Here is a 21,791-nt window from a genome sequence, read left to right as displayed (position 1 = left end):
AGTAGTTTATATTCTTTATAATATATTATATATAAAGTTAGTATAATACGTTTAGGTAGGTGGTAATAGCAGCCTTTTTGAACCCTCTATTGAAGTTGTTGATAAGGATTGCGGGGTTGGGAATTTTATAATCCTTTTGGAGCCTTTTTAAGTAATTGAACTATTATTTAAAATCCTCTTATTTTTCTCTATTCGAAAGATTGAAGCCGACATTAAAATTATAGTCCAATATATTAATATTAGTAATATTAAATAAAGGGAAGTTAAAGCAGTTACTTTATAAGGAAAAAAAAGGGGTTAATTATTATCGATAAATAAAAGACTTTAAATTCGAATAATTAAAATTAATAAGGGTAATAATAAAAAAGGGTAATATTTACTTTGTATATATTATTTATTAATAAGATATGAGGGTTCTTTTTTTATATTTCTATATATTAATTGAAAGTTCAGAATATTCGTATTATTTATTGCTCGTTATAATCGATAAAGTATTCGATACTGTAAAAGTTCTTATATTATTTTAGTAAGTCGATAAGTATTTTGGTCAAAGAATAAGGATTATACTTTGTACGGCGGATATGATATTAAATATTTAATACTTCCTTCGCTATAATAGGGATTCGAAGATTACGTAATTTCAATATTAGATTATTACGGTTAGCGCGTTGGATAGTTACCGAGTTTTTTTCTTTAGGATTTAGAGTGCTACTCAAATAATGGGTAATTTGACGAGCGGTTATTCTAGCGATATTAGATAATTTTTCGATAGTAATATTAATAGCCTTTTTATAGTTACGGCGTACTTATTATCGATAAACGGCGTTATTAGTGAGGTTAGCAATATCGAAGTCGTAGTTATAATGATTTTTGATCTCTTTAATAAACTATTAGTTACTTTACCTTTTCCGCAATACGACCTTTGTTTAGTATAGGCAATCGAGCCGTTTCGAATTGGTATTTTGAATACCTTGTTTAGTAACTTTATAGATACAGCTATGTATATAGCTATAGTCGATACGTGTAATGAGTGTTTCTTCCCCCTTTTCATTTTTTTTTATTTGATTATACGATACGACCGTAAAGTTTTGTTATACGGCGTGCTCTTATAATTCATCGAACGTAGCGACCTTATTATTGTAATCTAACGAAGTAAATAGTAGTTTCGCTCGTCGTTGGATTAGCGAGGATGAAAGCGAGGGAATTCGTTATTTAATAGTAGCGCGCTCGTTAGGAGATTACAGTAATTGTATTTTTATTCACTCTTCGTAGGGATGGTAGATTGATAGCGACTAGATTTCGGTAATGAGGGTCGTATTCTTGTTGAGAGTGATTGCTCAAAACGGACTTTTCGGATTTAATAGTATTTTGCTAGCGATTTTGGTTAAATTTTATTAGTGTTAATCATTTTAGTCAGTTGAGTTAGAAGTTTGATTTATTAGACGAATATACAACGTACGGAGGGTAGGCGGACAGTATATTAATAAATATTACGAGGTCGAGGATATTGTACTAAATAATAATAAAGACGAGGGATAATCGTTGTAAATAGTTGTTTAATATTAAGGTAAAGTTTTGTGATAGTTTTATTTAATTGTATAAGATTAATTATCGTTAATAGAGGGCGCGCGACGGTAGCGGCAGTTGGGTAGTGATATGTACGTTGTATACGGTGTGCTGGGTTGGGCTGGGCTGGGCGGCTGGGCTTACTTAGCGATAAAAGTGGGCTTAGTCTACCTAGGGATCATTTTGAGTCTACCCAGCTAACCTTTGCGGAAGGTGAGCCGATGCCGACGAAGATAGAAGGTATAGTGTAAGGTACCTGCCTGGTCCTGGCCCACAAAATTAGGTGTGGTAGATCTGTGACCGAACCCGTACTAGCGGGTCTTGGTCGCCAAGCAGCTTTAGGTGACTAAGCGGAGAATAAGCAAGCTTGACAGGTGCTGACAGCGGCAGCAATCCAATGACACTCGGCGCTGTCGGGTGTCAAGCTTGAAACCTCCGGACGAACGACGGACGAGAATCGGAAACCACATATGGCTTTCACGCATTCCCCCTGTTCGCAAAGGCCTCAAGACAGTACCCCCTCTTGGCCCCGAGACTGTCAACTCAGCAAAGACACCTTGACCCAGTCACAAACATGGCGTTGAGAATGAGACGAGTGTCAGCCAAATCCTCCCCGCCGCCGGCAAGGGCCGCCAACATCAGCACCCTCAGAAGCTGAAGTCAGGGAATGAGACCAAGAATAAGTACTTGCTCATGGTTTGAATGAGCAGAGGATCCCGTCCTTTATTTCAGTAACGCTAAAACCATCAAGGTTCCCCAAATTCAAGTCGTGATCCCTTCATCCACTCTCGTACTGCGACGTCCCTTTTTCAAAAATGGGACCTCCATCCTCAAATACCCTCTCAAATACCGCGCAGTCGTCGGCACACTGGAATGGCGATCGACACAATGAGCTTAGCGCGCCAAGCAGGGAGAAACACTCGCCGAGTCAACCAGGAGGGTGTCTCTGAGGGTTTGCTGTGGTAAGTGGTTCTGGGTTCGCAGTTTTGTTCTTGATTCATGTTCCCCTGTCTGGTCGTCAACAGCATCTCCGGCCCAACAGCGACTCTCTTTTGCCCTTCTCGCAATCGCTTGGCGCCATCTTATGCCCTGTTCCTGGAGGAAGTCCTTCTCTGCTGTCTTCATTTCTTCGTCATCCATGTAAACACCATCCCCACAGTGCTCGACATCGGCGTGGAGAAGCGTCGCTTCCAGGTGCTAACCACGCTGCCCTCTGCAAGCCATCTGCCAACCAACGAGTCAGCGCCTTGGCCTCACGAGCTCTCTGGCGCTCCGGAGCTCTGCGCAACATAGCATTAGGGGGGTCCACTGGGCACATGGAACCAGCAAATGTGACGAAGATCCATGGAGCTTTGGGCAGAGAGATGAAACGATCTGCAATCACAGGCTCAAGTGCTCTCCTCTTATACAAACTACACCACTTTTACAGAGTATTTGGATATTCCTGTTCGGGCCGTTGACCTGCCCGTCTAGAGATGTCTCTGACTCTGCTTGGCCCACTTACACTATGGTTCACCATCGTTCACACTGTCACGGTACCAGAGATTGCACAGTCCAGACATTCTCGGCAATGACGGAAACAGCCACAAGCTCGTCAAGGTTGTGATTTGGCTCTCTGTCTTGCGAGATAGCAGACTCACTGCATCCTCAGCTGGGCGCAATGAGTGACGCTGGGAATGGGCTGGGATGGGCTGGGATGCAGGTCTTCGCACTGGGCCCCCAGCGCTCCAAGAAGAAGTGGGAATAGTCCCATGTTCACACCATGTTCAGGTATCCCGCGGGATCTACAACCCCCCCTAACCACTTCTTGCAAACTCATCCTGCACCATCGTGCACATCCTGGCAGATCCTGGGGCTATCCTGGACATCATTTACCGAGCTGGTTTGAGCAGTGATCTATCATTCATGTACCCGTCCTCGGATGTGGCTTGTTCAAGTTCTCCCATCTCTCTCGGCATCGCCCCGGAGACTACTTCATACATACTCCGTGCATCTCGTCACATCTTTTTCTGGTTTTACATATCGTGAGCTGAGCCGCACACCATCACACTCTCTTTACTCCTGTTACGTCCAGCTCAAGTCGCTCTTTCGTCGCTCTGCATACGGGTTCGGTTCTTAGGCTTCGGAGGATACAAAACCCACTTGGCTCGCCTACCCACTCACCACGCTCCTTTCAACAAACAACATCGACACCAGCGACTACTGGTCGGATACCAACCACTCAACACTACTAGATGACACTGCGCTTTAGTGGTTAAGCCTCCCACGTGTCTCGACGACACTCCGAGCCGCTTCGACCCATATCCGTTCGACGTCGACACTACAATATCCGACATCATGTTTGTGCCACGCCTAATACAACGAGTCGACTTTTCCGCTGCCCAGGCTCAGGTTGTGGGCTCCGAATTTGGCACCACTCCTGACACCAAGCCTGGACCAAGACTCAATGCCATTGGTATTTGGTGGATTGTATGGGGTGCTATCTGGACGACCGCGGTGGTGGCTGGCATGGTCTTTCTTTGGCTCAGGCGTGATATCCCAACTCTTAGGATACGCGGACTTGCTCTCAGTTTTGCCGGCATCACACTTCTCCATCTCTACTGGATCTCTGTTCAGCTGGGCTACAGTATCGGACCCATGGCCCCCGAAGTCGCCGAGTTCTGGATCATGAGCATCTGGTTTCCCTTCGGAATTGCCCTCTTCCAAGCCGGTAACAGTCAGTTCCTTCATGTCGCAAGGGCACAGGCTCGGTATGCCAGTCATCCGAGCCAGATGGAGTCTCGATTCGACGAAAAGCACGCGCAGCAACCGCCACAGAGGCTTACCTTTATCGCCCGCCTGCGCAAGATGGACTATTCGAGGAGGATGTTTGCCTGCGTTACCATTGGCATGATCGTTCAAGTGAGTAGTACCATTATAGCCCGCACGGCTTGTCTCTAACCTCGTTTAGCTCTTTGTTGTTATCATCATCTACATGATCTCGCGCAAGTTCCACCCCAGCTTTGGTATCCCTGGTACTGAGGTGAGCGGCACTCCTGCAGAGATTGCCATGCAGCAGGGCAGAGGTTGGGAGTGGTGGCCTTCGCTGTTCTGGCAGTTTCTTTGGGCTTGGGTTATTGCTCCCATCATTCTTTGGAAGTCTCGTGGTATCCGTGACACCCACGGCTGGCAGCTCCAGACCATGGCTTGCTGCATTGCTGGCTTGCCTGCGGCTCCTATGTGGCTCATTGCTCTTTACGTTCCCGGTATGGCTCCGGTGAACGCGGTTTTCGTCCCCCCTCAATGGTATGTCTAGCGCTTTCCTTCCTCACCAGATGGCAATATCTAAATATTCGTTCAAACAGGATCGGTCTCTCCATCATGTTCATGGAGATTTTTACCATCTTTGTCCCTTGCTGGCAAGTTCGTAAGCACAACAACCTGCGTCAGGAGACACTTGATTCGATTGCCACTTGGGAGTCCAAGAAGCTGCGCGCCCGTAGCGACGACAACAATGCCGAGCGTAGGGGCAGCGACAATAGCGGACCTGCTCTTAGCCCAACCTCAACCAAGGTTGCAGAACACCATTTCACTGGCGGAGTCAGAGATTCATGGAAGAAGCTTTCGACTATGGAGATGGGCCAAGGATCTCAGCCAGACCCCAAGATCGCCACCGATGATAGCGTTCTCACAATGTCCGCTCTTGAGCATGTTCTCGAAAAGAACCCGGAACCTCTTCGCCAGTTCTCTGCCCGCCGCGATTTCTCGGGCGAGAACATCGCTTTCCTCACTGCTGTGGCTGAGTGGAAGGCCGCTCTGCCGCCTCCTTTCGTCCGCAACCGTCACAACGCCGAGCCGGATGTTGTCCGCCAGCAGTTTACCAAGGCGCTTCGTATTTATGCCGAGTTCATCAGCACCAGAGACGCCGAGTTCCCTATCAACATTGCGTGGCACGAGCTGCGTAAGCTAGAGGGTATGTTTGAGCGTGCCGCTAGGAACATGTACGGAGATATCAACCGTGGTGGAGCTACACCCTTCGCGGAAGTTAACTGGTCCGGATCGAACAAACACACAAACGACAGCGAGGTCAACATCTTCTCCAAGTCAGACTCGCTAGCGGTGTCCATGAGCATGGGTGAACTCAGGTCTGTCGAGACCCTCCCTCTCGATGACCCACCACCGACCTCCCACGCCACACATCCCCGTAACGCAGCTCTCTACTACTCGGGCGATATCCCACAAACCTTTGACGCTGCCGTCTTCGATGCCGCTCAGTCTAGCATCAAGTACCTCGTGCTTACAAACACGTGGCCCAAGTACGTCCGCGAAAGGCGAGACTCTGGGGATTCTTTCGTTTCCCAGGATGAGACCGTAAAGAGCAGGAAGAGTCTTCACAAGGCACTGGGCTTCCTAAAGCCACTTATTCGGGCTTGAGGCACAAAACAAAAAAAAAGAAAAGAAAAGAAACCACAATTCAGTACGCAATGAGAAATACTATCGTTAATGTTACCTATTCACAACCAAATCTTCCACGATCTTTTATTCCACCTACATACCCAGCGAGAAGCAAGCAGCTAGCTAGCCTGCTCTCCACCACCACCCCCAACCCTCTCTCACTATGTTTATGTTATATCATGTACAACAACGGATGTGGCTATGTGATTTTGATGAGTTTGGGCTGGCTGAAGACACACAAAAAGAAGAAGAACAGTCAGCCAGCATATCCCCAATCATGTCGAAACTTGTGTATTACCACTTTTATCACCACCACCACTACATTCTTTCATATCTCCCCCTCCATCTTTTTCTCTCTCTTATAATCATACCAGATTGGATTCTCCCTAACCAATTATTATCTCTCTTATCTCTCTACCTAACTACCTCTCTTATCTCTCTCTCCATCTACCTACCTCTCTTAACGTCCTTTCAACTCACAACATTTTCCCCACCCTTTCCCTTATCAATATACCCATCATCATATGTCAAGTTCCTCATTATGGTCGACCTGTTTAGTGTATAATATCTAAAACAAAGTTTTGTGTGTGTGTGTGTGTCTGTATTATATGGAGTGTATGTAAGTTAACAACGGGTATCTGGACCAGCCACACTTTTGAGGTCTGGTCAAATGGGAGGAAGGAAAACATTAGTATTATAGGGCCAAAAGCAAATTTTTCTTGACAAGTACACAAAGCATGAACCGTGTTTCATTTTCCGATGTCAACTCCTACTACTACTTCTTCTTCTTCTCTTCTGTTGCATCGGTACTTGGTGGTGTGAGCCGCGAAGGACAAGGACAAGGCCAGACTGCATATACAACAAATACAGACAGAATCACACATATAAGACAACTCGACTCATATCTCAGCCCTTCAAAGCCTTTGCATATTTACTGCCATGTTGTCACGGGCTGGAGCTACTTTGACCGAAATCTCAGCCGTGGACGATCTATGCACAATAACTTCCGAATCCATCGCGATTATGGACAATCTGATAACGCACCAAGACTATGGAGAATATAACACCCAATTAGCCGGTATGTTATTCACATCGTTACGACTACCATTCACATCGTCTGATTACATTGCACTGATAACACAACAAGACCATGGAGAAATTGTTCGGCATGGACTTTGACCGGGGACAAGACACCGAGGATCATAAGTCATATTCACATCTCCATCTATGCTATACTCCTGCAAGACATTCCATCGAGATCTCTCAAATATCTTGAACCACAACCATGGGATATACCGACAGAAAGGTTTAGATACTCCAGCATCGCATTCGTACTCCCACCAATGAACGTGCCCAATTGCACCATCTTTACTTGCTTTTTTCTTTCTCCCAGGCCCCCAGGGAATCGGTCGGCGTCCATGCCATGTGTTCCCCATGCTCTGATCTACGAACGCAGGTCCCCGAAGAAATTGGTCAAGTCCGAGGGTTGCAGCCCGCCTGGATACCATTAGCGCACTACCCCCGTGATTTTCCCATATCAACCTATATCAAGATCGAGATCCCCATCCCCTTCCAAGTTTTGGGATATTGCCCTGTTTCTTCCCTTCTTTCTTTCCCAATTGCGAATTGGACACCTTGTTTTCAGTTGTTAAGTTTGATATGAGAGAGAAAAAATTCTTTCTTTCCCCTTGCCCTTGTCCCCTCCGGTTCTGTCCGAGTATTTCGCTGATCCTTTTGAAGAGTTCCGCCAGAAGGGGGGGTATAGAAAGTTGCCGATCTCCAGGGGCTTGGAATTTTTGACGACCCCCCGATGCCCCTTAAGAGAATTGAGCAGCAAGATCGACAGGGCGACCCACATCCAACGATGAGTGCCACGTTCGCGAACCTCGGGGGCCTCTCTCTCGGCTCTCTCTCGGCTCTCTCTTTGCTCCTCTCTCACCAGATCGGCATTGTCCGATCCGATGAATGCAAGTCAACCGAAGCGAGAGAGAGCAACGTGGACAGGAAAGGATGGGCATTGATGCGGAGCGAACCGACAAGCTTGCTCAGCTGAAGGAAGGGAGCCCGACATATTGCCGGCGGAAATCACATGACGAAGAGCATGTCGACGTCTAGATAATTTCGCGACTGGTTAGTTCTTTGATTCTCTTGGCTTGAGATAAGATAATTTGAGAAACGCCGAGCCAGCATGTTTCATGAGCACTTGGCTTCATTGATGGACGACATCGAAGACGCAGCGAAAAGGGGGTGGTGGACACAAGACAAAACGTACCGATTGGGTGACTGCTGGAGAGCTGAGGCTTCTGCGTATACTTAGTCTCGAGCACGTCGCGGATGCTGTTGAGCAGCTGCACGTAGCTCTGCTTGGGGTTCGCCTTAATGGCGGAGATGAAGGCCCAGGACATGGCACCCGTGGCCTGGGACGCGATGGTCGCGTCGGCCCTGAAAGCAGTGTCAGTATTTTTTTCATCCCAGATGACCGAACCCAGTTCGACTACCAAGGGGGGGGGGATCGCAACATACGAAGTCTGGTCGTCCCTGCTACCACTCCACATGATAACATCGGCAGGCGATGTTTTTGTCCGCTTGGTGTGCTCATAGGCCTCATTGCCGCCGCCAAACGCTGTCTTAGCGACGGAGAACAGGCTGCTAGCCATGCCTCCAAGATCGCCACGAGCATAGGAGCCAACAGCCGCGAGCAGACCTTGACCAGCCTCTTTGGCAAGGTTAGGCTCCTTGACCACGCCCTTGGTGCTGTAGATATAGGGCAAATCAAGAACGGAGCCGGAGTGACAGCTGTCAAAGATGGCAGTTAATCGCACACCAGGTTGGAGGGGCTTCACGATAGTATAGTGAAGCTCATCGTCGACGATGTGGCCGGCGGTCTTGAAGTCAACGGGGTAGATGACCTCGTCAAAGCCGTCTTCCTCATCGCCGTCGGTATCTTTAGTCTGCCCACCGTGGCCTGTTGAAGTGTTGATTAGTCAGTAGGAGCACGCGGGTATAGTTCAGAAGGGAAAGCTGACTGACCGGAGTAATGCAAGAACAAGGCATCGTTGGGTTGAGCACCAGCGACTAACCACTGCATGGCACGAAGCATGTTCTCCTTTGTAGGCTGCAAGAGGGGGTTCGTGGCGTCATCGGTAAGAATGACCATATCCTCGCGCTTATAGCCATAGTTCTCGACGAGGAAGGCGGAGACGTTCTTGGTGTCGTTGATGCAGCCGCGCAACTCGGCATCCTGGCCGAAGTAGTTGATGCCAATCAGCAATGCCTTGCGGCGACCTGAGCAGTTGGAGTACTGGAAGCTATAGTTTTCAGGAGCACCATGGCCGAACTGCTGGGTGCCCTGGGGAATCCCGTGAATCTCGTGCTGTCCCTGGTCACGAGCCTGGTGACCAGAACCGATTGGGTAGCCATAGGTATCATAGCCATCGGGAGGCGGACCAGAGGGGCGTTGGGAGTGTCCCTGTTGGTGATGTTGCTGTGGGGGATACTGCCCTTCGTTGTACTGAGGAGGGGGAGGTTGTTGGTGATATCCTCCGTAGCCCTGTTCGTGAGGAGGCTGAGGGTTGTACTGGCCCTGTCCCGGGTTTGAATAGCCATAGCCTCCTTGCTGGTAGTGTTGCTGCTGCTGGTCATCCCACTGAGGAGGGGGAGGTTGGTGGTGTCCCCCACCGGGGCCGTAGCCTTGTCCAGGGTATCCGTACGACATGGTGAAGATCAGATGGTGATCGATGAAGGATAGACGGGAAAGAGGAAAGTGGAGAGAAGACAAAGAGAACTGAGTGGGAGAAACTTTTGTTATGGAAGTCCAATGCACAGGTTGTCTTTGGGGAGCGAGGAGGTCAGTGTGTTGTCTGCTTCAGCTGTGTCTCACACGCCAAGCTGGAACTGCAATGGAGTCCCTGAAACCGCGCGTCATCCCGCTGTACATGAGCCTGGGGTTTGCCGATTACCTCCCGTCCCATTGCTGCCATCCCCGCAGCAGCGGGGAACCCAAGACCCCAAAAGCAAGAGCTCCCCACACCTGCATCATCTTCCTCTTTCCATTCTTGACCACGCCGAGATGCTTGGCTTCAACAGCAAAACCGCCTGTGTTTCCATGAAGAACGGGGCCCTTCATTTGCGGAGGAGGGGTCACTATGAGGGGCTCTTGGAGTTCGGATGGCACAGTGACTCCAGGATGCTGTGAGCATTTGAGAGGCAGCCAACACGCCGAGCATTGCGTGTTACATGAGGTGTTCATGGATGGCGTTTGATATTCGTCGGATGATATCCATCCCATTTTAGGTACCTAGTGCTGTGCCGAGCCTTCTTAATCATTGCTTGAATATCTGGCCCTAAAGGTTCTCACGGCAGGTGCTCGTGCTCATTTGACCTCTCTCGTCATCTTCCCGTCAACCTCGGACCTTCCACTTCTTCTTCTCACTCCGCTACACCATAGAACCCACAGCGCAGAGGAAGCTGAATCGTGACCATGTCGTTCTTCAAGAAGCTCAAGAAAGACCTTGCCGAAGATCTAGGCAAGCTAGGTCTCGTCGACAAGAAGGAGGAAAAGCCGGCCTACTCCGGTAAGTCCCCGCAACACCATGATCACTCCCAAACATCCATCACTAACCCCGTCCACCAGGTTCGCGCGATTACTACCCCCCTCCTCAGCAGCCACCGCAACAATCATATTCTCCTCAGCCTCCTCAGGGACAGTCCCAGCCTCCATACCACGGCGGCAGCTACCAGCACCCTCCACCCCAGCAGCCCGGCTACCAAGGAGAGTACTCCCCGCAACAGCCAGGCTACACTGCCCCTCCCGGCGCTCCCGTTCCGAGCTACGGATCCCGTCCAGCGCCGCCTTACAACCCTCCCTCCGACAAGCCGCCCCTGCCCTCGGGCTGGACCCCGAAGTGGGACGACGAGTATCAGAGATGGTACTACCTTGAGGAGGCCACGGGCCGCTCGCAGTGGGAAGCCCCTGGCTTTGAGAGATCCAGGCTCGCCGGCGGTGCCGGTGGTGGTGAGCAAGAGTCGCGCGGCCACGGCGACGGCAGTTCTTATCCTCCTCCCCAGCAGCAGCAGTACGGCGGTGGTGGTGCCCCCGACTATGGCTATAGCGGTGGCGGTGGACATGGTGGACAGCCCGGGCAGTATGGCGGTTACCAACAGCCCCCGCCGCCGCCGCAGGGATACGGTTATGATCAGCAGCAGCAGGCGTATGGTGGCGAGCCGGTAAAGGAGAAGAAGAAGAAGGATAACAGTGGTCTGTACATGGGTGCAGCTGCTGGTCTGGCTGTTGGTGCCGTTGGCGGCGCTGTTCTTGCTCATGAGCTGGGTAAGTTTTTTTTGTCTCTCCCTCTTCCCAATGGTGGCTGGCCATTTACTAGGATGTATTGTTATTAACACTCCAATGTAGCCGAAGACTCCGACTCCGATAATGAGCACCGCGCTGCACCTCCCCCACCACCTCCAGCGGCCTATGGCGGCGATAGCTATGGCGGCTACGGTGGTTACGGTGGTGATTATGGCGCTCCGCCCCCGCCTCCCCCTGCGGAGCCGCCTCTCGATGGTCCCATCCCGACAACAAATGTGTATGGTGAGGAGATCGATCAAAGTGATCGTGAGTCAATTGCTTCCGCCCGTGAAGAATACGAGGAGGCTCTAGAAGAGGCACAGTCGTCTTCTGCTAGCAGTAGTGACCAGGAAGAGCTCGAGGAGGCGAGAGAGGAGTATGAAGAGGAGCTTGAGGAGGCGTATTATGACGACTGAATGGAACAAGGAACTATGAGGAAGGAATGATTGAGGAGATACGGGCATTCTTTGGTGTGATTAAGCGGTGATGAGTTGCGCTAGGTTGGGAACAGCTTTCCGGTGTCGCTGGGCTGTTGGTGGGAGCATTTCATTACTATATACCTTCTAAAAGACGCACTTCAGTCTTTCTTTATTCAACACACTCTTCATCCACCACACGATGTGTACTTGATACGCTTCGTCTCAAATGTCCTGATGTCGCGACTGAGACAACAAAACAGTCGAATGTGTATGTGATATTACCCTAACATGCCGGGCCGAGTGAACCAAGATCTCGGGGCAATCAGTCATCTACGGGTAAATGGGCAAGGGAGTCAAATATGGATAATAAGAACGACAGCATACTCGGAGCTACTGGAGTGACCGCAAGCGACGAGACGAGGTAGTATACCGCGCTGATGAAGCTGATCAAGGCATCAATTTGTCGTTTCCGATTAGCGGCGACGTCCTGGAAAGTTCCATGGAGTAACAGTCGTTACCCAGGAAGGACGACCTCCGCCTGTTATATCTCATCGCTGAGAACGAAAGATCCGATCGTACGAGGCAAGGGATTTATGATAGGACGCGACTAACCGAGGATTTGTCGCGCGAAATGAGTTTCGGCGTCGTGGCTTGCTGAAAGATGCGACTAGATCTTGAGCCGCGCCAGCCTCAAACAAACAGTTTACCCCTAACCACCTTTGTGTACCGCATAAAGCGCGAAGAGCAGACTTGTTCGACTTTCAACTACGAAGCCAGTCAACAAAAAGTAGAGCTTTGACGACCAACATGACGATACACGTTCACGAACATTGCTTGCGCATGGCTAGGCGCGAGGATGGCACACCGTGGTGGGCAGCATTCCCAGAGCCAACTTCGACGCCAGTCCATATTGAGCCCCAGGCTGTCCTCGAGCTTCTTGAGCAACAAGAAAATGTTGATGGCCAGCCGCAATCGCAAAAATTCTTGCTTGTCGATTGTCGACGGACAGACTGCACCGGTGGAACTGTCAGCTCATCAATCAACCTGCCCGCCCATAGCTTCTACCCCACGCGCAAGAGCTTGTACGCTTTGTGCAAACAGGCCGGGATCCAAAAGGTGATCTTTTATTGTGGTACGTGCTTGTCTTTCTCTCTCATGGACTCTTGGACAGAGTCAAACCGAACCTATGCGCTTTGAACTCGTACCTCCATTGACCCTCCCTAACACCAACGCTTCTTCCCACAGGCTCCTCCGCCGGTCGGGGTCCTCGATGCGCCGCCTGGATGCAAGACTATATCGACGAAGTGGGTGGCGATCTTCAGTCGCAGGTAATGACGGGCGGGATTCGAGGCTGGGTGCGGACGTACGGAGACCGCATGATGGACGGTTATGACGAGAAGACGTGGAAGCAGCTGCTGTCGGAGAAGAGCTGTACGTAAAATATGTCCTTTGGGTATCTTTCTTCGACCCACCGCCGCGGATGTTTCCCTTTCTAAGTTGAAGAATATGCTGCTTTCCCGAATACATGCTTCGTGTGAAACTGAACGCCGTACCAGCCCACCAACCTTTTCACCGTCCAAGACCGTTGGGACATTATAGTTGTCGTCGTAAACTGTAAATCGCCTTGGTATATAATCAAATCCCGTCAATTGCCATCCGCTTATTCCGATGCCTCGCCTTTTTTGATGTAGGCTTTTGTATATGCGTGGGGTCGTTTTATCGTGTTGCGAGAAGATAATCGTTGATTTAGCCGCGCTGTCCTCCCCTCTCGTCGCCGCCGATCCTCTCGAGGGCCTCCATCATCACAACGGAGTTACCACGGATAGTCTGCGTAGACAGTTGTCAGCAAAATGACACGAAAACACCTGCCTCGGAAGAATCAACATACCACCATGCCGAGCTTGACCTTCTCACCACCATCCTTCTCCTCGACAGCATCGTCCAGAACAATGTTCAGGAAGACCTATGACGTCGCGAACCGTCAGTTATCATGTTCGAATGTAAATGGAAGGTCTCGTACATCGTAGCCACGGAGAACACCAATGACCTTGCGGCTGCCGTTAAGTTGGACGAAGAGCCTCTTGTCGAGGTACTGGTTCAAAAAGTGGTCGGTTAGCTCACTGCACCATACTAAACAAACAATAACATGGCGTTCCAAATGCGACAATGGCAAAGTTCCGACCAGCCAGTTGCCATTTGATGTTCAATCTAAATCTCCAAGAATAATTACATACCTTCTTGAGCTCAGGTTGTGCGGGTGCCATTGTATCTTGAGGTTGTGTTGGTGGTCTGGGATGGTCTCAAGAGTCGAGTTGCTGCAATGGCAATGGCGTCGTTCTGGCTGGGAACTCTCCACTGAACGACTTGGAAGGCGGGCCTTGTGCAGCGCGTGCACTCGCGACTGTCCCCAGTGATTTTTGGCCGCCAAGCCATCACGTGGGGCCACTGATAAGATAAGGAACCCGCAATTCGCGTTCCATGTCTTCGGGGGTCATCGTTCAGTGACATTCCAGTTGCCCGCCAGCGTCATCTCCAGGTGCATTCTGAACCTTCACAACTGCTTTGGACAACTTTTCATAACTACGACACCACACCCGCCACAACACATCGCATTTGCCAATTCTTTTCCAAACAACTTGCTAGACACTATCTGGGTCGAATATCTCGAAAATGAGTTCTTTCGGAAAGCGCAAGCCGCGCATTATCCAGACTTTCGACGACGAGGATGGCGACCTTCCTACGCTGCTTGGAGGAGAAGAGCCGAAGAGAGAACGTAAGTTGCTACATGGCAATGCCCATCCATACCCAGCATAGAAACTTTCAGTGCTGATACCAAACCAAAGAACAAGCAAGCTGATACGCCTTCGAACAGAACCAGTACCACAAGGACCGATCAAGTTTGGGCGCAGCAAGCCTGTTAAATCCTCGTCACTACGAAGAACGATCAAGATCAACGATGACAACGACGACGATGCACAAGACACCAACGGCGACGCCGCCAAACCTATTTCAACCAGTACGAGTGCGGCACCAGATGAGGCGGAAGGCGACGAGGACACTGGTGTGCCGCTCGTGGTACGGCCCGGCTTCGGTCGCTCAGCCTCCAGCAAGAAGAAGCGCGTCTCGAAACTATCATTCGGAGCCAGCGAAGGCGACACGGAAGACGGCGGCAATGATACGACAACAACTGCCAGCAGCGACGTGGTCAGCGCACCCAGCAAGAAGTCGCTAAGCCAGCGAGTAGCCGAGAAGAACGCGCTTCGCAAATCGGCCCTGACCGCACGATTCGGCACATTTGGCGCGGACGAAGAGAAGCCTCGATACAGCAAAGAGTACCTCGAAGAACTCCAAACCTCCACGCCAGCCACACCACAGAACCTCGCTTCACTAAGCATCATCGACGATGACGACGACGACAGCCTCAAAGCCCACAGCGCGCCACCGCCGGAGCCACCTGCTGCGACCGGGGCCACAGACGACGCAATGGACCTCGACCCCTCCGAGCTCGACGGCGCCATGATCGTACAATCCCGCGACCTGCCTGTAGCGCGCACCGGCGATGCGGGCCCGTCAGCGGCAGCCCACATCCTCACCGAAGCCGAAATCCGCGAGCGCAAAGAGCGGCGTGCGCGCCTCGCCAAGGAACACGACTTCATCTCGCTCGACGATAACTCCGACAGCGACGACGACGACCGAAAACGCGTCACACTCAGCCTCAACAAAAAGTCCAAGAAATCCGAATCGCGCCTCATAGCCGAAGACGAAGACCTAGGCGAAGGCTACGACGAGTTCGTGACCGACGGCTCCCTGGCGCTGGGCCGCAAAGCCGAGCGCGAAGCCGCCAAGCGGCACCGGCAGGAGATGGCGGAGATGATCCAGGCCGCGGAGGCCGGTTCGGACGCCGAGAGCGACGACAGCGAGGCGGAGCGACGGGCTGCGTACGAGGCTGCGCAGCGGCGGGCGGGTATGGATGGGCTGCAGAAACCGGAGGACGACATGATGGAGATTGACGAAGAAGGAGGAGGAGGGGTGAACCAGATCCCCAAGATGAAACCGCTTCCGGAGCTCGGGGAGGTATTGGCAAGGATGAGGGGTTTGGTACAGGGGTTGGAGGATGAGGTGAGCAGGCGGAAGGCGAGGATAGAGAGTCTGGAGAAGGAGAAGGGGGAGATATTGAGTAGGGAGACGGAGGTGCAGGAGATATTGAATCAAGCGGGGGCCAAGTATCAAGCGGTTATGGGCGGTGCTGGTGCTGCCGGTGCTACTGCTGCTGGTGCTGGTGCTGCCGGTGCTGCGGCGACGGCCGCGACAAGTGCCGCTGCTGCTACCGGGGCCACTACGCCTGGTGATGCGTTGAAGTTTGTTACGCAGTCGCCTTTGAGGCCATTACCGCCTGGGTTTGCGGTAGATCTAGCTGCGACTCCCAAGGAGAGAGGGTTGGAAAACTTTGGGACGCCAACGCAAGAAAAGGGACCGAATGATATGGACACTGAGATGGCGATGTAATGGGTACGATGGGCATAGACTATAAGGGCTTACAACAATGAACTCAAAGCGATCTGATATTTTCAATGACAAACAGTATTCTGTGCAAGCTTAACCCCTGAGCTTCATTCCGTTGTCAATGTCTGTTTTATACTAGGTCTTCATGGAAAACGAAAGGAAACCATGCCATCTCCTATCTCGTACTTTGCGTTAACCATATCTCGATCCATCCCTGCCCACCTGCCTGCCTGCCAATGATGCCGACGCCGTTGAACAATGTAAAATCAATAATGGTACAACCAGCCAACAGTCTAAGGATGTCTGATTACACCACACGCACACACCCCATGCCCTCCGCATCTAACCAATAAGCATACGATAGCTCTCTGTTTCTTTTCTTGACGTTGTCATCCTCTCATACTCGTCTTCTTGATCGAGAGTTTTTGGCTCTTTCTTCGATCACAATCGACCTCTTACTTGGCCGAAGACCCCCTAACCACACCAGCGCCCAAAACACCGGGCATCTTCTCCTCTCCCACTTCGAACAACAGTCCAATCGCAAAGGTGATGGCACCGATAAGGGCAATGGTAGACCCGGCAATAAGCCAGAACTGCATGCTGACGTCTTCCTTCTGGCACATGTTACCACCCCAGTGCAGACTCTTGTCGCCCTTAGCCTGAGCCCCGGGGCGGTTGTCCATAGTGGCCAGGCACTTGCAGACGAAGCAGCTAGCGCCGCCGGCCTCGGTACTACCGTTCTTGCCTCCCCACTTGTTCACGCACTGGCCGTGGCCGGAGCAGTTGCCCGTCTGGTCCACGCAGCTCTTCTCGGAGGTGAAACACTGCGGAATCGCCTTCTTAGCGGCGGTCTGCAGAGGACTCTTAGTCGGGCGGGAGACGGGAGGCTGGGTCGCGGCGTTCGCAGCGCCGCGGACGGAGTCGTCGGCGATGACGGTCTCGGAGTTGAAGCGGCGGCGGAGATCGGAGGCGCCGGTGGCGGCTTTGACGCTCCACTGGTTGAGCTTGGAGGACCGGCTCGACTCGGGCATGAGGACGAGGAGGGCCTCGAGGTCGCCGGAGGAGATGAACTTGTTGAGACGGCTCAGGTTATCGACGAGAGTATCAAGGGCCTCGGGCGACTATTAAGCAGGGATTGAGTTAGTTCTGGCACTGGCACCGGGTGTAGGAGGGAGTTCTCTCTGTATCGCACCTTCTGTACATCGTACTTGACCACTGACGAGGAGCCCGTCCAGCAGTCTCCGTTGACAGGGTTGATGGCAGAGACCAGGTCGCACTGCTTTGGCGCAGCAATACCCAGGTTTTGGAAAAGCGACATCAGACGATCATTGGCCACCTTGGATGGCGGATCTGAGATGGCGAAAGCGGCACGCTGGCTTGACTTGGCGAGTGATTCCTTCAAAGGCCCAGCATTCTCGGCAGTGATGCCCTCCAGGATAACAACTAGTTGTGATGGGTCGCTGGTCTCGGTCTGGGAGAAAAGAGGTGCGGGACTCTTGCCGTACTTCACAAGGAAGCTGATCGCGGCCTCGGTATCGATAGAGCTAGGGATGTCGCGAAGGTCGCTGCCGTAGTTGTCTCTAGATGTCTGTGGGACGAGTTAGACCAGCCTTGAATACGTAGGTTACGCGCTGAGTCGCATGTATCTGGCTTACCCTTTGGAGAAGGATATGGCGAACGACTTCTTTTGGTAGCCGGGGTACTTCGCGGGATGTTTGTTGTTGTTGCTTGGAATCGAGGATGAAGACATCGGCGCTCTGCTGTGATGCAGCAGCAGCAGCAAGCCCAGACAGGGCTGCCACGGTTATACTGGTGAGGAGCCTCATCTTGAAGAGCAGCCGAATGGTTGATGCGGCCGGTGCGTGGTGATGTTGGATGAGGATTGTTCCAGTGACGTTGGTAGAGTCGCTGGCGGAGACACAATGGACTGGAAGTCGGAGTTGGATGGAGCTTTCCCCAGCAGCCTGGGCTGACAGGAATGCGCCCACTGAACTGCAGTGGTCATCGCTGCCCATTGGTACCCCGGCCGCTAGCCTACCCGCCCATTGTGAAGCACGACCGTGACAGCTGCCCTCAACTGGCTGACGTGGAGGACCGACGGAACGCCGGGATGGTTAGAGGTAGTACAGTGACGCATTTACCCCAACGCACTGTTGGTGTCATTGAGGAACAGCGTGCAAAAAGGGAAACAGCACTGCACTGTGGGATTCAGCATCTGAACCGAACAGCGTCCTGGAACCGCTGGAGTGGACAGGCATAGAAGACCCGAATCTCGCACTGTGACCCTCCATCTTCTGCCGGAATTCGAGGCGCGACCAGACCCCGGAAGCCTGGCCGCGGTCTTCAACTTTCATCTTAGATTGGCCTTGTGTCCCGCTGTCGCAATCGTCACGAAACCTATCCCCGACATCGTCTGCCGCCCGCCCGCTTCGAGTATCGGTAGAGCTGAGTAGGCTGATATATCCGCGCGCCCTTGACCTGTCCTCGGAGAGGCACATCCCGAACCCGCAACGAACTAGCAGGAAGCCGAGCACAGTCAAGCCCGAGGCTGTTTCGCCGTTCTCTCCTCTTATCTGGTATCCTTCGACGCATACGAGCGGCCGCGACCCTTGATCCTTCCAACACTTCGGCCGCCGCCTGGGCGTGCCACAGTCATCCAATATGGCATCGCGCCTCTTCCGACCGATGAGGTCGCTCATGGCCTCCCGACGTTTATCGAAATATGTTGTACATGGGCAACCGATTGTTGTGCAAGGAGTACGGATCAAGCATGGCTCCTTTAGAAGGTAAAGCTTTTGATAATTCCAGATGGATAGGGTCTGTCGTGCTGACATGGTTTTTTTTTTTTTTTTGCAGGCGAATCTTCCGGGCCCTGGCCTTCGGCATTACTACATACGTATGCGTCAAGTACTACGACAGGAAAGTGCTGGGGATGCTTTCGAATGCGCTGGACGATCTCGACGACGGCCGCGGCCATAGTGAGGAGGACGACGAAGAAGAAGAAGATTACGTCTTCATCCCTTTTCCCCTGACGGAGCAAAAACTCAAGCCAGAGCCATACTCGGCACGCAGTACGGAGTGGAAAGAGTTCGTCAAGTTCGCACAAGATCAGAAACGGATACAGCAAGTCCAGGGTTAGTTGCGCCGGCCAAACTTTGTTGGAAGGATATGCAGACTAACATGTCTAACAGGGGACATCGCCAGCCTGGTCTTGAAGATGCTCAAGAACCAGCGAATCTTGACAAACTATGTTGGACCAGAGATGACTGTCAAAAAGGCATGGCTCCAAGCGTTTTACCCTTTGGTCGCACCTCCCGAATACGAACGTTACGGGTAAGTCTCAGACCAGATCCTGTGCGCGCTCGAGTCGGACTAACACTTATCGTTTCATCGCAGAATCATGATTACGCCTTATGAAATCGGATGGGCCAGTATATCGATGGACTCGCCACAGGTGAAGAAAGCCGAGCGGTTGTTCTGGCCCAGGCCTGTTGCGTTATCGCTATGGGCCGTCGCCACGACCCTTGTGAAGAAGAAAGCGATGGAAGTCTCGCAATTTTTCGGACTTTCGAGTCTTTTCACTCCTTCGGGGTCCCCGGCACAACCAGCTCAGGGAACTGGAACGACGGGACTGCCGTCGACGGTCACTGGTGACGTTCAGAGGATGATGGACAACATCCGGCGACAGGCAACACAACGACCGGAGGATGTGCAGGATCCCGGAGCCCTGGTATCGGCAAGACGTATGAATCCCGATGCTGCTACACAGAACAAGGGGATACTCACGACTACCAATCAACCCCCTCCCAGCAAAGAGACGCCCAAGACCGGTGATGAGAAAAAGGACAAGGAATGGGCTTTGGCCCAGTTGCGGGAATTCATCGGGCTCAGCCCGTGGGAAATCTTCACAAAGACGTACAGGAAGGTGTGGAAACCAATTCGACCTGACCCGCCGCGCGGTTCAATGGCTTTTGCCGGCATGATCGAGTTTGAGACGAAGAAGCATTGGTTAACAGCATATGTGACGGCTTGGTATAACCCGGGGACGAAGACTTTCGACCCCAACAACTTCACAATTACTGTGACGAGGTTGACAAACAAGCAAGTCCATCCCTTGGTCCGTTGATGCAAGATTTTGTATTGCAGTCTTACGGCAAAGGAGGTCTCGAATTGGGTAGGGTCGCATTATTCGTTGGGGTTGTGTTCTTCTGAAGTCTTTTTAATCAGCATGCTAGAGTGAGCATTGTCATGGGACGGCGTTAAAGTTAGGTCGGTCGGCTTGGCAAAATTGTACACAGCGGGCGGGCTTTAGGTTTCAGTTTCGGAGGAGATACCGCAATAGATATTACAAGTGGTAGTACTTGGGATATGGACAAGCAACAAAGAATCATATGATATTTCTCAGCGGAGGAATTCACTATTCAAAAGCGTTGAATGGTTTGAGTCCTTATGCGCATTGCTGCATGTACTACGAAGTGTGGGGCTCGGGGCCGGGGGAGCCGGGAAACGGCGATCATCGCGAAATAGACGGGATGCCAAGACCCGAACTCGCTGCCAAGGCCGGGGCCGTACCTCCGGTGCCAAGAGCCGTTGACTACAAGCGCACTTCGGCTTGCTTCGGACTCGTTTTTACAGCTTCTCACGTCATCTAACATCAACCTCCGAGAAGGCAGAAACCTTACTGGGATACGGAGGAAAAGGCAGAACTTCTCCCGAGCCTGTTTCGTGGTTTCGATGTTGGGTGATGAGTGGAAACGCCACAGTTGATGATGGTTATCTATGATTCAACTATCTGGTTGATGATGGAGAGAGGGAGAGATGACTGGGCTTGAAGAAGTACAGCCAGTCCCGTCCTCATATACCCATGTGCACTGGGGTGCGCCTTCGGTGGCGAGCAACGGGCGGCCCAGCACTGGGCTCCTACCCACGCGTTGACGCGCGGGGCACTCTCTCAGAGGCTTGTGCGGGAAGTCCCGCATCATGCAACGTTTCAAAGGCAAAATTTCTCCCTAGCCTGTTTCGTGGTTTCGATGTTGATCCGGGGAAAGGTGTGCGACTCAGTATCAGTTGGGCTTGGTGGCGCCGTTGTTTGATCGTGGCAGGGCTGAGACTTTCTGGAAAAGTCTTGTGTGGTTCGTAGAAAATACACCTTCTTATTGCTGATTCTTTCTTCGGTCCTTTCTTGCGGTGCAGCGGGATGGCATTCCAAGTGTCTAGTCTGCGTTGAATAGGTGGCCAAGCAGCTGTTATATCAGCCATCTAGGGGGAAGTTGAGGTTTCGGTTAACGTGGGATTCTGCTAGTAGCAGGAAATCGACCGAGATCGCCGGACCCAGGGCGCTTCCAAAGTGGTGGGAAGGGCGGATACAGCCGACCCGGGCCATCAATGTTCTGGACAAAGTGGTTCAAGGATGAACGGAGTACCAACTCCGGTTGATGTGGAATACAGTACCTAGGAAGAAGAGTGGTCTGAACTGGGTACATTGAATGATAGCAAGAAGCAACATTCGCTCATGGTGGCAG

General features: G+C 51.7%; 9 protein-coding genes across 9 annotated transcripts; 6 read left to right on the top strand and 3 right to left on the bottom strand.

The window, feature by feature from the left end:
- The first annotated feature begins 3,682 nt into the window (after nt 1-3,682).
- On the top strand, nt 3,683-6,071 carry B0H65DRAFT_56873 (uncharacterized protein). Its single transcript, XM_062830401.1, has 3 exons — nt 3,683-4,467; nt 4,517-4,851; nt 4,911-6,071. Exons 1-3 carry the CDS (start codon nt 3,904-3,906, stop codon nt 5,977-5,979), a joined length of 1,968 nt encoding a protein of 655 aa, XP_062687116.1. The 5' UTR covers nt 3,683-3,903; the 3' UTR covers nt 5,980-6,071.
- B0H65DRAFT_56867 (uncharacterized protein) lies at nt 6,072-6,651 on the top strand. Its single transcript, XM_062830398.1, has one exon. It carries the CDS (start codon nt 6,164-6,166, stop codon nt 6,563-6,565), a length of 402 nt encoding a protein of 133 aa, XP_062687115.1. The 5' UTR covers nt 6,072-6,163; the 3' UTR covers nt 6,566-6,651.
- A 1,418-nt stretch (nt 6,652-8,069) lies between these two features.
- On the bottom strand, nt 8,070-9,901 carry B0H65DRAFT_56726 (putative metacaspase). The gene is made up of 4 exons (XM_062830361.1): nt 9,031-9,901; nt 8,524-8,965; nt 8,273-8,442; nt 8,070-8,111 (listed from the first exon to the last, which is right to left on the bottom strand). Exons 1-4 carry the CDS (start codon nt 9,713-9,715, stop codon nt 8,086-8,088), a joined length of 1,323 nt encoding a protein of 440 aa, XP_062687114.1. The 5' UTR covers nt 9,716-9,901; the 3' UTR covers nt 8,070-8,085.
- Nucleotides 9,902-9,987: 86 nt separating this feature from the next.
- Nucleotides 9,988-11,959, top strand: B0H65DRAFT_536344 (uncharacterized protein). The gene is made up of 3 exons (XM_062829041.1): nt 9,988-10,574; nt 10,634-11,329; nt 11,411-11,959. The coding sequence occupies exons 1-3, from the start codon at nt 10,481-10,483 to the stop codon at nt 11,761-11,763; spliced, it is 1,143 nt and encodes a 380-aa protein (XP_062687113.1). The 5' UTR covers nt 9,988-10,480; the 3' UTR covers nt 11,764-11,959.
- A 614-nt stretch (nt 11,960-12,573) lies between these two features.
- Nucleotides 12,574-13,205, top strand: B0H65DRAFT_416020 (uncharacterized protein; the record flags this gene model as incomplete). Its single annotated transcript, XM_062824018.1, has 2 exons — nt 12,574-12,898; nt 13,012-13,205. 2 exons carry the CDS (start codon nt 12,574-12,576, stop codon nt 13,203-13,205), a joined length of 519 nt encoding a protein of 172 aa, XP_062687112.1.
- A 10-nt stretch (nt 13,206-13,215) lies between these two features.
- On the bottom strand, nt 13,216-14,130 carry B0H65DRAFT_56730 (LSM-domain-containing protein). Its single transcript, XM_062830362.1, has 4 exons — nt 14,001-14,130; nt 13,787-13,858; nt 13,655-13,729; nt 13,216-13,593 (listed from the first exon to the last, which is right to left on the bottom strand). The coding sequence occupies exons 1-4, from the start codon at nt 14,028-14,030 to the stop codon at nt 13,513-13,515; spliced, it is 258 nt and encodes an 85-aa protein (XP_062687111.1). The 5' UTR covers nt 14,031-14,130; the 3' UTR covers nt 13,216-13,512.
- A 154-nt stretch (nt 14,131-14,284) lies between these two features.
- B0H65DRAFT_452901 (nineteen complex-related protein 2-domain-containing protein) lies at nt 14,285-16,348 on the top strand. The gene is made up of 2 exons (XM_062826127.1): nt 14,285-14,539; nt 14,639-16,348. Exons 1-2 carry the CDS (start codon nt 14,437-14,439, stop codon nt 16,270-16,272), a joined length of 1,737 nt encoding a protein of 578 aa, XP_062687110.1. The 5' UTR covers nt 14,285-14,436; the 3' UTR covers nt 16,273-16,348.
- B0H65DRAFT_452898 (uncharacterized protein) lies at nt 16,349-18,250 on the bottom strand. Its single transcript, XM_062826126.1, has 3 exons — nt 17,925-18,250; nt 17,462-17,857; nt 16,349-17,390 (listed from the first exon to the last, which is right to left on the bottom strand). The coding sequence occupies exons 1-3, from the start codon at nt 18,093-18,095 to the stop codon at nt 16,725-16,727; spliced, it is 1,233 nt and encodes a 410-aa protein (XP_062687109.1). The 5' UTR covers nt 18,096-18,250; the 3' UTR covers nt 16,349-16,724.
- A 576-nt stretch (nt 18,251-18,826) lies between these two features.
- Nucleotides 18,827-20,528, top strand: B0H65DRAFT_56654 (uncharacterized protein). The gene is made up of 4 exons (XM_062830329.1): nt 18,827-19,055; nt 19,126-19,403; nt 19,461-19,602; nt 19,666-20,528. The coding sequence occupies exons 1-4, from the start codon at nt 18,931-18,933 to the stop codon at nt 20,393-20,395; spliced, it is 1,275 nt and encodes a 424-aa protein (XP_062687108.1). The 5' UTR covers nt 18,827-18,930; the 3' UTR covers nt 20,396-20,528.
- The last annotated feature ends 1,263 nt before the right edge of the window (nt 20,529-21,791 follow it).

Source organism: Neurospora tetraspora, assembly GCF_033439725.1.
Source record: "Neurospora tetraspora strain CBS 560.94 chromosome Unknown B0H65scaffold_1, whole genome shotgun sequence".
NCBI classification, from domain to species: Eukaryota; Fungi; Ascomycota; class Sordariomycetes; order Sordariales; family Sordariaceae; genus Neurospora; species Neurospora tetraspora.
The sequence above is the reverse complement of the archived record's forward strand: the minus strand, read 5'-3'. Positions and strand labels throughout refer to the sequence as shown.

Excerpts from the sequence above, each read along its gene's own strand:
- B0H65DRAFT_56873 (XM_062830401.1), top strand. The coding sequence starts at position 3,904 with ATGTTTGTGCCACGCCTAATACAACGAGTCGACTTTTCCGCTGCCCAG. Across the intron at positions 4,468-4,516 it reads CCATTGGCATGATCGTTCAA|CTCTTTGTTGTTATCATCAT; the intron begins GTGAGTAGTACC and ends AACCTCGTTTAG. Across the intron at positions 4,852-4,910 it reads GTTTTCGTCCCCCCTCAATG|GATCGGTCTCTCCATCATGT; the intron begins GTATGTCTAGCG and ends TCGTTCAAACAG.
- B0H65DRAFT_56867 (XM_062830398.1), top strand. The coding sequence starts at position 6,164 with ATGTTTATGTTATATCATGTACAACAACGGATGTGGCTATGTGATTTT.
- B0H65DRAFT_56726 (XM_062830361.1), bottom strand. The coding sequence starts at position 9,715 with ATGTCGTACGGATACCCTGGACAAGGCTACGGCCCCGGTGGGGGACAC. Across the intron at positions 8,966-9,030 it reads CTTGTTCTTGCATTACTCCG|GCCACGGTGGGCAGACTAAA; the intron begins GTCAGTCAGCTT and ends ACACTTCAACAG. Across the intron at positions 8,112-8,272 it reads CTCCAGCAGTCACCCAATCG|ACGTCGACATGCTCTTCGTC; the intron begins GTACGTTTTGTC and ends GAAATTATCTAG.
- B0H65DRAFT_536344 (XM_062829041.1), top strand. The coding sequence starts at position 10,481 with ATGTCGTTCTTCAAGAAGCTCAAGAAAGACCTTGCCGAAGATCTAGGC. Across the intron at positions 10,575-10,633 it reads GGAAAAGCCGGCCTACTCCG|GTTCGCGCGATTACTACCCC; the intron begins GTAAGTCCCCGC and ends CCCGTCCACCAG. Across the intron at positions 11,330-11,410 it reads TGTTCTTGCTCATGAGCTGG|CCGAAGACTCCGACTCCGAT; the intron begins GTAAGTTTTTTT and ends ACTCCAATGTAG.
- B0H65DRAFT_56730 (XM_062830362.1), bottom strand. The coding sequence starts at position 14,030 with ATGGCACCCGCACAACCTGAGCTCAAGAAG. Across the intron at positions 13,859-14,000 it reads CACAACCTGAGCTCAAGAAG|TACCTCGACAAGAGGCTCTT; the intron begins GTATGTAATTAT and ends TTTTTGAACCAG. Across the intron at positions 13,594-13,654 it reads AGGTCAAGCTCGGCATGGTG|ACTATCCGTGGTAACTCCGT; the intron begins GTATGTTGATTC and ends CTGTCTACGCAG.
- B0H65DRAFT_452901 (XM_062826127.1), top strand. The coding sequence starts at position 14,437 with ATGAGTTCTTTCGGAAAGCGCAAGCCGCGCATTATCCAGACTTTCGAC. Across the intron at positions 14,540-14,638 it reads AGAAGAGCCGAAGAGAGAAC|AACCAGTACCACAAGGACCG; the intron begins GTAAGTTGCTAC and ends GCCTTCGAACAG.
- B0H65DRAFT_452898 (XM_062826126.1), bottom strand. The coding sequence starts at position 18,095 with ATGAGGCTCCTCACCAGTATAACCGTGGCAGCCCTGTCTGGGCTTGCT. Across the intron at positions 17,858-17,924 it reads GCCATATCCTTCTCCAAAGG|ACATCTAGAGACAACTACGG; the intron begins GTAAGCCAGATA and ends CTCGTCCCACAG. Across the intron at positions 17,391-17,461 it reads TCAAGTACGATGTACAGAAG|TCGCCCGAGGCCCTTGATAC; the intron begins GTGCGATACAGA and ends CCTGCTTAATAG.
- B0H65DRAFT_56654 (XM_062830329.1), top strand. The coding sequence starts at position 18,931 with ATGGCATCGCGCCTCTTCCGACCGATGAGGTCGCTCATGGCCTCCCGA. Across the intron at positions 19,056-19,125 it reads AAGCATGGCTCCTTTAGAAG|GCGAATCTTCCGGGCCCTGG; the intron begins GTAAAGCTTTTG and ends TTTTTTTTGCAG. Across the intron at positions 19,404-19,460 it reads ACGGATACAGCAAGTCCAGG|GGGACATCGCCAGCCTGGTC; the intron begins GTTAGTTGCGCC and ends CATGTCTAACAG.